At 58.5% G+C, this 13990-nt stretch overlaps 1 protein-coding gene across 1 annotated transcript in view; it reads right to left on the bottom strand.

The window, feature by feature from the left end:
- WDR1 (WD repeat domain 1) overlaps nucleotides 1-13990 on the bottom strand; it is a 41234-nt gene that overhangs the window by 19475 nt on the left and 7769 nt on the right. The window contains exons 3-5 of the mRNA XM_025289698.2: nucleotides 9467-9557; nucleotides 4570-4717; nucleotides 3156-3336 (exon numbers count right to left, since the gene is read on the bottom strand). Of these exons, the coding sequence (XP_025145483.1) occupies nucleotides 3156-3336; nucleotides 4570-4717; nucleotides 9467-9557 (420 nt within the window). The remainder of the gene's footprint in view (nucleotides 1-3155; nucleotides 3337-4569; nucleotides 4718-9466; nucleotides 9558-13990) is intronic.

The following is a 13990-nucleotide window of genomic DNA, read 5'->3' as shown; positions in this document are numbered from 1 at the left end:
ATGGAACGGACCATGGACACAGCCACAGAGGTGTCTGCTCCAGGAGTGCCCACCTGCCCACCCGACGGAGGAGGAAGCAGAGGCTGGAGAAGCGTGGAAACTCACCAAGGCCCCAGGTGGCCAGGTGCAGACACACGGGTGAGCTGGAGATGCTCAGTGGGCCTGTGACCACACATCCAGATGCACCCAGCCCAGGGATGCCCTCAGCAGGAAGAAGACCCCATGGGAGAGGCAGGGATGGGCAGGGCCACCTGCCCTCTTTTCAGGCCACCCGGAGGGCCTCGCAGGGGAATATAAAGCCCTGGGCACAGGACACTGCTGCCCACGGCCTCTGTCCCACAGCTGGTCCCCTGGACCCTGGTGTCACTTCCCCAGGTGGGCTGGGGTCAATTTCAGGGGGATTGGAGTTGCAGCACCTCCACCTGGTGGTCCTGCAGCCTCTCAGCCCATTTCAGGTTCAGACAAACAAGGACGGCGGGCTGGGCGGGAACCTGGACCGTCTGGCTACAGTTGGGCATGACTCAGCTTTGTCTCCACTCTCGCTCTGCCAACAGGAGAAGGTGGTTTAAACAAACTCTAAACAAGAAGGAAAAACAACAGGACCCCTGCGCTCAGGCCAGCAGGTGGACGCATGGCCACCCAACGTGTTCTGTAACACTGCTTTCCTTCCACCCGGGTCCAAGCCTCCTGGGAGTTGATCCGAACACCAGTTACTCCTTTTTGAGGCAGCAACTTGAACTTGACCCCTCTGGGCTCCTTACACTCACCCCATACCCCACGGCCCTAAACATGGCCAAGAGGAAGATGGCAGGAGCTGGAACGTGGACCAATGGGCAGTCCTCACGTTACAGATTTACTCTGGGGCCATGAGGGTTGAGGCCAGGTACACACGGAAGAGTCACAAGCTGACCTTGCTGTCAGCCCCTTAGGAGGCATTTTAGGAGGGTGTGAGTGACCCCGAGAGTCCTCCTATCCTTTCTGTTCAAGGCCAACTGAGCCTGTCAGAATCTTCTCCAGCAGAAGCCCAACAGCTAGCTGCTCATGGACACTCACATGTCCATCAGCACCTCTCCTTTCGCCCCAGCTCTGGGGGCCATGAACGAGGGCTTTCCTCACCCTGTTACCAGGGGGTGCTCAGGGGCAGGGCCAGCCCACTGGCTGTACAGCTGGCCAGCTGCGGTGCTGGGCTGCCACCCAGGACCCCATTCTTGGTCCGCAGCCCCTTCTGATCCCTGCTAGGTCCTTACACAGAAGACCTGGGGACAAGCTGTGTGCCCACCCTGGAGACAGATGTTGGCTGGGGCCACGGGGTGAGGGTGGTGCTCCCAGATGAAAAAGGAGCATGGAAAGCGGAAGAACCTTCAGCCAGGTCCCCAGGTGAGCGATCATTTCATCAGGGACACGTACGGTGGAACGGACACATACATACTACAGAGGGAAGACTGGCAGGGATGAGGAGCACAGGCTCGGGTCAAGTCTGGAAAGAATCCTGGGTCCACTTACCCCCTGCCGCCACTGAGCTGCTGGGTCTAACCCACGTCTGCAAAGAGCAACTAAATCCTTGGGTGGGTTAGGGGGGCGCGGTGGGGGTGGATGGAAAGAAGCCCTGTCCACCCATAGCTCAGCCAAGTAAAAACAAACACAACGTGTGTGCAGGGCGTGGGGAGCTGGCGGGCTAGCTCCACAGGGATGGGCTGGGAAAGCCTCTGGTTGCCACGGAAACCTCCCCTCCTTCCTCTGCTGGGCACCGCGCAGGAAGCCCAGCTACTTGACTCAGCATGACTCATCCGTGCTCCAGAGCACCTTATCCTGCTCAGGAAACATGACCTTGAACACCACCCCACCACGACCAGCAGCCCCAGGGGCCAGCCTCCGGGAGGTGCTGGGGGTGTTGGGAGGGACTCCAGGTTGCCCACCCCGAAGGGCAGAGGAGCCGTGCCCACTGTGCCTCCCAGGCAGCCAGCCAGAGACCCTCCTCAGGAGCCCTGGGATAAAACTGATCCCGCTTCACCACAAACAGGGAACCCTGGAGAAGCCCCTCTGCAGCCGGGCCGAGACCCATGTCCAGAAATGCTGCCCACGGCCTGGATCCTGTCCCCGGGACACCCCAGGGGCCCGTCAAGAACCCTCATCACCATCGGGCCACGCCCTGCCCGCTCTTCATGACTCACCGCGTCATCATCAGAGTTTACAGACTCCTCAACAAGCCACTAACATTTTGGACACGTCCCTGGACCTTGGCCAAGCCCAGCTCAACCGCCTCCAGGGGACACAGCCAGCAGTAAAGGGCCGAGTGTCCTCCACTCTGCAGCTCAGCGAGGTCACGTCCACCTCTACCACCAGGGCTGGCGGCCTTGCAGTGTTTTCACAAGAGTCGCTGGGAGAGCAGGTCGGGAACCACGACCGCCCATGGGTGGTCTGTGAGACTCACCGGTGGGCTCTCCGCAGCCAGGTGCCCTTCCTTCTATACTCAGACCCCTGGAGGGGGAAACGAGCCTTGGGGCCGCTCTGGACCTGGGGAGGGCACTGCGCACAGCCCAACTCCATGGCTAAAATGCTCTCACACCCATGTTCCACGCCCACCTTGCAGATGGATAAAGCGAGGCTGAGAGAGGGTCAGGCCCACGTGCAAAGCTGCGGGGACCAAGGCCCTGCAGTCATTCCTACAGAAGGCTGTGTGGTTCCACTCAGCATTTAGAGCACGCCCCCACAGGCAGACCACCCAACTCTGCTCACCACGTGTCACCTTACCGGTGTGACCCTGCCCTCATCCATCTCCCAGGAGGCGCCGGAGGGAACAGACCCAGACACCCCTGGAGCTCACCTCCTCTGCCACACTGGTGGCTCAGTGGGCCTCACACTGGCACAACCAGAGGGCAGGCTGCGTCGGGCCTGGGCTCCCCTAACAGGGCCTCTCCGGGCCAGGACACTCGCCTGGTCAGAGATGTGCCCCCTGCCCAGTACACACACAGTCCCAGGGTACACCTGCTCCCCGCCCACCCCCGAGAGCTGGAACCATCACCCAGCGAACCTGGCATGAACGCTGTGCACGTGTGACCTTCTGCCACCAGCACCTAACAGGTCTAGAATCCGCTGGCTTCACACATAAGCCACAAAGCTCCCCCTAAAACCACCCTCCAGAGACGCTCACTTACGCCGATCGTGAACTTGAACTTGAACGGTGGCCCTTCAAAGAATGCAGCACAGTTGTCGTCGCTGCCGGTCACCAGACGGTACGGCCGGCTCTGCTTGATGTCCACGCTGTTGATGACTTTGTTGTGGCCCGTGATCTCACCCACGGAGGAGCCGCTGTCCCACAGGAAGACGGCTCCGAACCTTCACCAACGAGAGGAGCCACAGGAGAGAAAGGTCAGGCCTTGCCAGGTCACTGGGACGGGCAGCTGTGTCGCTTAGCGACCAGGGGTAGGGATGCTGGGGAGGGGGGGCAGCCCCGCTTATGATCATGCATTACACGTGCTCCCCGAAAGAACCAACACACCAGCACCCCGGCTTCGTCTGAAATGAGGGAGAGCTAGTGGGAGCGGCCCCAAGGGCCCTCGGGAAGGGACCAGGTGACCGTGTCTTACAGCCCAGACTCAAGGAGCCCCCCACGTGAAGATGCCTCAGAAGTACCAGCCAGGCCAATGGCTCAGGCCTGGTTCACCAGTTTCACGGCCGTTTTAATGAGGGTGTGGGGGGAGTGATGGGGGGGGTGGTTGGTGGTGGGGACCACGAAACACACCAGGCCCTGGCCCCTGCTCGAAATGAGACGCCGCCCTGCAGTCAGCGGGCAGTCGGCAGTCAATGAAAACGTGCTGTTTGCACTGCGAGCTATGACTCAGTGAAAAAGGAATTAAGACCAACAGGGATGACGTAAGAGACAATGGAAGGATGAATACCTATCAAGATACCCATTAAGAGAAAGCCTGAGTAAGGGAAATGGAGACAAGTTCAAAGTGCTGGACGGCAGCAGCGGGGCTGAGGACAGAACCCTGCCTGCGCCTGGAGCCAGACACCTGGAGCAAGGTCCTGACCCTGCTGGTCAGCGGCCCTGTGAGGGCAAGCAGTTGCCCAGGGCCACCTGCCCAGTGTCCCTCCTCCGTAGTAAGGCCATGTGGGGTGTGCCCACCTGGCAATCACATCCAGCCTCCCCCCTCGGCAGGTGTGGCCGTGGGGAAGCTTCAGGGAGGAACCCCAGTAAACACTCTAAGGAGCCCCATGATTTGACCTGCTCCGTCTCCCTGTATCTAGAACCTGTGCAGGACAGCACGGGTTCCAGGAGGCGAAGGGCCGAGGATGCCGGATCAAAGGAGGTGCCTGGGCCCAGAGACAAACCCGGGGGTGGGGGTGGGGGGGTGCTCCCTGTGCTGACACGTGGTTTTTGGACGTGCACTGCTAAAGCCAGCCCTGTATCAAAGGCCCAGCACCCACAGGACTCATCACACACCCGGCCACCCCCAGTCCGAGCCACACCGATGTCACCGCAGCCCTCCCACTGGGGTGCCCAGGAGAGAGCCAAGCAAGGGACATAGACGGGGAGAGCGGGGACGGGGCAGAGGCCAGACTCACTTCTCCCTTCCTTCCCCGACCACGGCGATCCTCTTACTGTCTTCCGTCCAAGCAATGTCCTTGATCTTCCCAGCGAAGGGCTGGTACTCATACTTCAGCAGGTGCTCCTTCTGTGTGGTATCCCAGATCCTCAGCTTCCCAGACACGTCTGTGGGCACAACGGGGTGGTGAGGGCCACGCTCACCTTGGGGCCAAGGGCCGCGTGGGCTCTGGGCATGCCATGTGGTGCTTCCCGCGGTCCCCAGGCTGGTGGGCTGGCCTGGGCGAGGCTGGAAGGAGGCGTGGGCAGGGCTGAAAGGAGGCGCGGGCATCCATCAGGTAAGCAGCACTCAGATGCCATCACTCAGAGCCCGCTGCCTCCATGAGGACCAGCACGGGGTATCTGTGTTTCCCTGGGGATCATGGCCCCTGCACGGGCTTCCAGGAAGCCCAGGGACTCACAGTGGCACCCCCTGAACCCTGGAAGCAGACTGATTTATGACTGTATTCCTTTCCTTGAAGGGGGTCTAACTGGAACACGGGCTCGGGGCAACTACCTTTAACATTTAGGAGCTAAGGATCCTCATTTGCAAAACAGAAAAATCCTAGTGACACTGTCTCTCGGGTGTGGGTGCTGCAGTGACCAGTGGAAACGAGAGGTGCCCCTGTGCCCTGCAGGCTCTGCTCGTAGAGCCAGGCACCCTGCCAGCACCGGTGGCTGAGAGCCTCCTGGGAGACACACAGGTCGGGGCTGGGAGGGATGACACTCCAGGCAGAACCTGACGCCAAGCTGGTTTCTCACTGCAGCACTTGCGGCTGATCAGTGATAAAGCATCACCACCTCCCTGCCCGTCACCACCCTGACACCCAGCTCCCAGCACCAACCCTGACACACCCTTTCCCAAAGGAGCAGGAAAGGTGGAGTGTTTTACAGGAACTCTCAAGGCTAGGAGCTCAGCCCCACGTGCGTCAAGGGTAGGGGGTGGGGGTGGGGTGGCGAGGGAAGTCCCGTCCCCCCAGCAGTTCTGGTCACCCTGCTTCCAGGATCCCTGGCTGCTTCACTGAATGTGAGGTCCAGGGGAACAGCTACTGTCTCCTGTTTGGGTCCACTCGAGGGTGAGTGTCTGCTGCAGACGTGACCCCTGCCCCTTGTGGCTCTGTGGGTCTAAAACACCCCCTACTACTGCACCCGAGGGGGGATAACCAGCCACCAGAGGGCTGTTGTGCCGACAAAGTGAATCGACACGTGCGAAGTCTCAGACCAGCCCCCAGTCCGCTGCAGTCTATAGACGAGTTAGTCTTTAATGGGTCAGCGGATTGCCTAAGGCTCTGCAGAGGCCACTGAGGACCTCGCCTCTGAGGGCACACACCCGGGGCTCCCGTCCGGCCGTGGGACAGCTGGGAGGGGACACAGGCCTCCCTGTGAATGGCACGGATGAGGGCACCCTGGTCTCTGGACCGGTCCAGCCGGACGGCCTGGCACGCTGCCCGAGGCGAGCTCAGAAGCTGACTCGAGTGAGTTAGGCCCCTTGGTGAACCAACGGGCCAGCAGGGAAAGGCAAGAAAGGGGCAGAGGCCGGAGAAGGGAAAGGTGTACTGCGTGTGCAGGAAGGACCCATGCACCAACGCCCGTGCTCACGTGTACGTGTGCTCACATTCATGCATGCACCAGGCCGTGCAGTCCCCGCGCTCAGGCCAGCCCAGGGCGCTACACGGAGTCATGGAGAACACAGCAGCGTCTGCAGCACATGTCAGAAACAGCCCCACCCCCGGCCCCCAAGACAGCAGAGCCGCTCTCCCCCTCCCCGGGCTCAGAGGGGGTCTGCCTGCCCTGCCCTCAGCTCACTCTCCCCTTAACAGGCCTGGCATCACAGTTCTTCTCCACCACCTGCCCCCCCGACCCTGACCTGGACCATCAGCCTTCTCTGATGGGCCCTGCTGGTACATTTAATTCTTTTCAGGAGCGCTTGGGCTGGAAACAGATGGAGGGGTTAGAGAACAGGCGTGGCCCCATCGGCTGAGGGCAGCCCTAACTGTGTACCCCTGAGGACCGGGCCCCTGCGCTAGGCCACGGGGTACAGCACAGACTAGGCACTGCTTGCACACACACACATGCGTCCACGTGCTGCACTCACAGGGCCACAGAGCAGAGGCCCACAGGGCACGGGGCAGACAGGGCCGGGGGCAGGGCTCCCTTCCTCCACAAGGCCTCCTTCCACCATCCGGAGAGGGTCCCTCCCCAGACAATAAGCTGCTTCCAGAAAAGAAATAGGATCTGTTCATGGTGAGCCTGTGCCCCCCACTTTGGTGTGGGGCTCACACCAGCATCACTGCGGTGTCAGAGGTGGAGACCCCTATGCAGCCCCAGCAGCCTGGGAAATCCCCTAGAAAGGTAAATCAGGCCCTGGAATGGCTCTACCCTGAGGACCACCAGCCAGGAGAGAGGGGCCCCAAAGGCATACACTGCTGTCTGGTTTAGGGGCTGGGGGCCTGGGCTCCTCACCCAGGCCTTCTGGAAGGTTCGATCCTTTACCTGAATGTGGACCAGCCAAACTTACGGGGATCTAAAGACTCACAGATCTGAGGCTGGAGCCCTGTCTGGGAGTGACCGCAGGATTCCCGAGGTCCTGGGACTCCCAACCCCACCCTGGACATACCAGGTGCTGGGTAACCCACTTTAGCCAGAGAGCACGGCACCTCTCCAGCTCAATACTCTACACACAACACTATCTTTAGCCCAGAGCACTAATCTCCGTGCAGTAAATGTTTCCTGGTCTTTGCTCCATTCAAAGGACCAGCTTGCTAGAAACATAAAACACACCACCCACGGCCTGCAGGCTCACAGCCCCACCCTGCTCACTTCCCCACCAAAGCCGGGAGCCTGCAAGGGAGGGAAAACGTGAGATGGAGCCTGTACTTCTGCGGACTGTCCTTTGCAACGGTCTCTGCACCAGCAGGCGAGGACCGTGCTTCCTGCTGGTTCAATGACCTGCCCGGGGACCGCAGGGCAGGCCTGGGCTCGTGAGTGATTCAGCAGCTGGGCCGTGGCTCCCAGCACCAGGCCGCTGAGCTGCGCCAACCATACTCCTCTCCCGAGAAGACACATTTTAAAAGGCACCAGGGCCAAATCCCGGGCTTTAAATGAAGAGGCATTGTGCTGGCAAGCAAAGCAGGGCTGGCGGGGGCGGGGGTGGGGGGGTTGGGAATCACAGGGCTAGAGTAAATCATAGGATATAAATTAGAGCAAGTTTTACAGATGGAATCAAGAGTAGGTCTAAACATAAAAATCATTAAGGGCCCACTTCGTGCCAGCTCCTGGCTAAGCCCCACACACACAACCCTGGGCAGCTGGCCTCAGCCGTTAGCGAGCACGCCTCTCACCCCGGAGTGTCCCGGAGTTTCAGGGACAGACACCCGGTCCCCTGTGGTGCCCACCAGGGCACCCCGGGCATCGCACACGCATTGCTGCCCGGGGTCCTCCCCAAACCAACCTGGCAGGAACTAAAGCTCCGGTTTACGGATAAGGCAGTTAAATTAAGGCCCAGAAGGGGAGTTATTTTAAGGAAGGCTTGCATAGGTAGGACTTCCCTGGCGGCTCAGCGGTAAAGGAGACTCGGGTTCGTTCCCTGGGTTGGGAAGATCCCCTGGAGAAGGAAATGCCAACCCACTCCAGTACTCTTGCCTGGGAAATCCAAATCCCATGGACAGAGAAGCCTGGCAGGCTACAGGCCATAGGGTTGCAGAGATAGACACAACAGAGCGACTAGACAACGACAACACAGCTATGAAGGGGCAACTCCTACAGGGACAACTACGCCGCCTGCCAGGCACAGAGAGGGCAGTGTAGACGAGCGGCCACTGCTATGTACGATCCCTGCCCTTCTCCGCTGGCCATTAGTCCGTTCAGCAATTTGCTCATTTCCATCCCTCTCCGGGGGGTAACTGACAAGGCCCACATCAGCTCATCACCCTTCCTGGGGCCTGAGACCCAGCTGGATGCAGGCAAGGCTGCCCGTCAACACCTGCTGAGTGTACGAACCGATGAATGAATGGGAGATGCGGGGGCAGCCAGTCTACCTTGTGTGCCCTCCTTCTCAGCTGTAGACAAGACAGCGTCGGGGTGAACAGAGCCTCATTCACCATGGGCATCTCATGTCCCTCCTCTAGCCCAGCCTCCCACCGGGCCACACAGAAGTCCAGCTGGAGGGAGCCAAGACCTCAACCGCCAAACAGAACGAGTGCCTGCCTGAGGCCAGAGTTGTGCTCGGTACAGGGAAAGGGACAGCAGAGAAAGAAAGACTACACGAGGCAAAGCTAAAATGTCAGAAACACACACACACACAGAAACACACACACATTCACAAACACAGAAACACACACACACACAGCAACTCACACACAGAAACACACACACACACAGAAACACACACAAACACAGAAACACACACAAACACACTCACACACAGAAACACACACATAGAAATACACACAGAAACACACACACACGAGGCAAAGCTACAAGTCAGAAACACACACACACACACTCACATGAGGCAAAGCTACAAGTCAGAAACACACACACACACACACACACACACGAGGCAAAGCTACAAGTCAGAAACACACACACACACACTCACACTCTCAATGGGCTTTGATACATCACAACACAGCTGCCCTAATGGCTCGTGAGCATCCCGCTGACCTCCGAGTTGGAACCAGCTGGACACTGCCAGCTACAGCTCTGGAAAGGGGGTTCTCGGTGGCTTACACTTCCCATGTCAGCCCACCTACCATCCCCACCCTCCTGGACCTGCCTCCCTCTCCCACCTCCCCAACCTCCCCAAGCCCAGGACTCGGGGCGGGCGGCAGGCCACACCAATGCAGCCAGAAGCCACGTGTGCGGATGGACAGGTACCTCCGGAGGCGATGTAGAAGCCACTGGGCGCGTACTTGGCCACCACCACCTGGTGGGCGTGCTCCGTGTAGATGTCCGCAATGGCCGGATTCTGCAGGGACGAGACCAGAATGAACACAGGCAACACAGAAGCAGGCAAACTTGCTTTCCACTCTCTGGATTAACGGAGTTGGGTGGGAGAATGACCCACAGACACACACAAATACAGACGTCAAAAACTCCGTAAGGAAAATCCCAGAAGTACACCTACCTGCCTGGGTGACAAGAATTCTAGGCAATTTAATTCTTTTATGAGATGCGAGGTGATTTGCTTTCTTTCAGTACTTGCCAAACAAATACGTATTTTCGAAATACACATGGGACATAAAAGTTTCCTTAGGAAAAAAAAAATCTACGACTCTTAATTTTCTCCCACTTGTAGGGGGCTGCCGCCTTCTCTGAGTCTAGCTCCCCAGAGCAGGTCTCCCCCGTTCCGAACCAGCTCTCCCCAGGCTGCCAGGCAGGGTCTGACCCAAACCGGAGCCTCTGGCCTGGAGGAGCAGGAACACAGAGGTGGGCAGGCAGCTGGGGGGCCCCTCCTTGTTCAAATCCCTCGATTTGGGAAACTCCCTTTCATGGCTCAAATCCAAGGCTGGCTGGACTCTGCAGTGAGAACTGGGCCACCGTCGGAGACCAGGAGCAGCTCTCCGGACTCAGTCATCAGGCTTAAACGTACAATTTATCAAAGTTGATCACGGCACTCCCCGACACACACGGCCCAGGGGCCTCAGCAAACCTAAGGCCCTGAGCTCAGATGCTCTGTCATCAGAGCCCAGCGTCCTCCCAGGAGGGCATCTAATCCCCGACACCCGCCGACACGCACTGCAGAGCCAAGTGCCTTGTGAAAGGAGCAGCTACGGGCTGTGAACACATCGGGTCCCAGGGAGGCTGCTGTGGGCGCATCTGACCTGCCCCCCAACCGCCCCCACCTCTTCTGACTACCTCGCAGTCTCCCCCTCCCCATCTCCTTAATGCCCCTCAACAAGGCCAGAGGCCCGGACTCTTCTCAGCTTCCTAGCCACAGGATCACCCGCCCCCTCACCCAACGGAGTCCGGAGAAGCGTCCTGCTAAGTCCCAGCTCCGGCAACTGCCCTCCTACCATTCCTGCAAGCCCCCTGGTCTCCGTAAATGCTGTGCCCTCGCCAGCAACAGCTCTCCCTGCCTGCTAACACCCACTTACCAGGCCTGCAGAGCCATCTGCGCGAAGCCCGCTGTGACAGCCCGTCTCTCTCCTGCGCTTGCGAAGCATTTGACCTGACACACGCCACGGTCCCGGGCCCCCTCATCCCTCTCCTCCAACTCCTCTTTGACCTGCTCCACGTGCACGTATCTCCTTTAGCCATCACAGCCGTTAGCAAACGACAGATGCTCAATTATTTTTTTTTGGCAGGGGGTAAAAGTTTACACAGTCCTTTTACCCCTAGGACTTGGTGTCACATGATAGAGTAGGTACTTAACATACGTGGTTCATACGTTAATCTGATGCAGAATAAACATATGCAAAAAGTGAAATCAGAGAGATGTCAACCATCTGAAGATATTCTGAATGGCAAATAAACCCATGAAAAGATGCTCGATGTCATTAGCCTTTTGGGAAACGCAAATCAGAACTATAGTGAGAAACCACCCTATACCCAGGAGAGTCAAGAGAATTAAGACTGAAGTCACCAAACGTTGGCAAGGATGGGTGGGGTACAATCTGGAATGTTTATATACTGCTGGGGGGAATGTAAAATAATACAGCTGGAAGAGTTGAGCTGGTTATTTATAAAGTTAAACACAACGTTTATGCAAAAACCCCAAGAGAAAGAAAAGTGCGTGCTCACGAAAAGATACACATGAAAGTTCACGACAGCCCCTAAGTGGGAAACAACCAACCCAAAAGTCCATCCCCAGGTGCCTGGAGAAGCAAACTGCTGTCCACCCAAGGGACCACTACTTGGCAACAAAAAGCTACGAACTGCTGAGGCCCCTCAACCACAAGAGGAGCCTGAAAGCCTCACGCTGAATGACAAAGCCGGATGCAAAGAACGTGGCAGGAGTCCGTTCTGATCAAAGTCCAGGAAAGGCCAGCCCACAGGCCACAGAAAGCCAGGCATTGATGGGGCTTCCGGGGCCTGGGGGGTAGGGGGCAGGGTGGAGAGGCCCGTGGAGAGGCCCCTGGGGGTGCCTGGACAGCTGATGGCGGGGGTGATGGGACGGTATTTAATTTGTCAAAACTCTAGTTGTGCTTTTGAAACGGAAGGATTTTATTGTCCTTAGATTACCCTGCAATAAAACGATGATGTGCAGGATCCAGTAAACATCAGTCAGAACCCAACCTGTTCCTGCCCAGGTTAGCCCTCTGGACTGGAACGTTCTAACGAGGACAACTTCCCTCATAGAGAAGCTGGTGCAAGCGGTCTGTGGCCAGGTGGCTTCAAGGCCCGTGTTCCGAGGCTGACCGAGGGCTCTCAGCCCTGCATGTGGGCATGACAGGTGGGAGACCACCCCCCAGGGGGACTCATGCCCACAGTGATGCCCAGCCCAGCCCTGCCCTTAAAGGGGAGCGGGGAGGGGGTGGCGCATGGAGAAGTGGAAGGTGAGTTAAACATCGGCCCTGGGAGGCAGTCCTGCCCCTACAGATCCTTCCCCCAAAGCGGCTGGGGCGAGTGAAACCGGCGCCCCCGTCCACATTCCCAACACAACTGGGGGCAAGCTCTCCAGGCTGAACACAACAAACAGAACACTCCGAGTCAGCAGCAGAACCCCGCCCTCAGCTCCCCGGCCAAAGGGGACGCCTCCCTGGCCCCAGAGCGTCTGTGACGGCCAGGCTCATGGCAAACCCAGCCCTGCGGGGCTGGGGCGCCCCTTCCCTGGGATTTCCTTCCTGCCCTCCTCCCCCCACCGCCCCATCAGGGGACAGGGGCTTCAGGCAGAAACCAGAAGGAAGCCTTGGCATTTGAGGCCCGTGGGTGCCTAGCGGATGTGGGCTGAGCCTGCGAAAACCTCCTGTCGTCTCGCTGGGTCCCCAGGTGCATCCCAGCCCTGCCCCCCACCCTCCACCCTTGGTGCGTCCCTCTGCACCCTTCCACCTCTGACCCCAGGCCTGTCCCAGCCCTGGCCCTGACCTGCTGTTCAACCCTGCCCTGCCCTGCGATCCTAGGCTTGTCCCAAGTCCATCCAACTCATCTTCCCACCCTGGCCAGATTCCAGTTTTTACTGCCCCTCCTGGGACCAGGACAATACTGTGACATCTGAACTGACCCCTCAGCCTTTCACCAACCCACCAGGCTCTATGTCCGGACTCTGATCACACATTCAGAGGACCCTGGACCGTTCCCACCTCCCACCTGTGCGTGGAGGCCCCGCCCCAGCCCAGCAAATGAAGCATTCTCCCCCCATACCTTTCCACACGTGGAAGGGAGAATCCCTAAAGCACCCCCTGCCCCAAAGGAGCTTTCACATTCCTGTGTCCTCTGAGGCCAGAGGTCACCGCGGCACTTTACAGGAAAGGTTAAGGGGTGGCCCCAGCCACAGGGCGTGGCAGTTTTGCCACGGCACGCCTGGAATCCTGTGGACATGTTGCCACATCAGTGAAGCCATGGGACACAGCCCTGCTCCTCTGGAGCTGCTGATGGCCCGTGGCGGCCTCCTCCGAACTCCAGGCAAAGTGACCTTTGGGAGGATTAAGTTTCCAGAGCGCTGGCTTTCTAGACACACCTAGTTCCTAAAAGCAGGCCCTAGAAACCCGACCTGCGCGGCGAATGTGACCTGCGCGGCGAATGTGACCTGCGGGGCGAATGTGACCTGCGGGACCCTCTGCTCACAGGGGACCCAACTCAATGACTGCCAAGCAGCTCCACAAACCTGCTTCCAGACCTGCAGAACTGAACCCAGAGGCTCAGTCCAGGGTTCAGGCAGCCCACCCTGCTCGACCTTGGAGGCTCCCTCTCACCCAGAGGAAGCAGCCCTAAGCCACAGTCCAAAGTCCATTTCCCATTCTGCCCCTGCCCTCCTTCAGCGCTGCAGGCTGGAATACCTTCCCTACTTCCCAGATGACCTTCTCCGAATTACCTTGTAACGCTCGGGCAAAGGCTCCCTGCCTCCTCCAGGAAGCCTTCCCTGATGCTCCGAAGTAGAAATGATCTCTCCCAGCCCAGAAAGCCTATACACTACCTTCCCTATCCTCCCACCCTTATTATTTGCTACCTTGGACACATGTCATTCTTACACCTGCAAAGCTTCTCACCAAGTGGACCCCCACAGAAGGCAGAGCCCAGGTCTGATTCACCACTGCAACTCCTGACCACCGCCCCCCGACCCGCAGAAAAGACTGGGGCATGCCAGTCCCCAGCAGCCATTTTTGAAAACACAACCATCGTATGCTGATGACTACTCTCAGACAGCCGGGGTGACCCTTCAGCTGATTCTCTTTGAAACCTCACAGTACCTACGGGTAACCTTAGGACCCATTTTACAGGCAAAGAAGTGGGGCAGAGAGA

The sequence above is a fragment of the Bubalus bubalis genome, chromosome 7, assembly GCF_019923935.1.
Source record: "Bubalus bubalis isolate 160015118507 breed Murrah chromosome 7, NDDB_SH_1, whole genome shotgun sequence".
In the NCBI taxonomy this organism is placed as follows: Eukaryota; Metazoa; Chordata; class Mammalia; order Artiodactyla; family Bovidae; genus Bubalus; species Bubalus bubalis.
The sequence above is the reverse complement of the archived record's forward strand: the minus strand, read 5'-3'. Positions and strand labels throughout refer to the sequence as shown.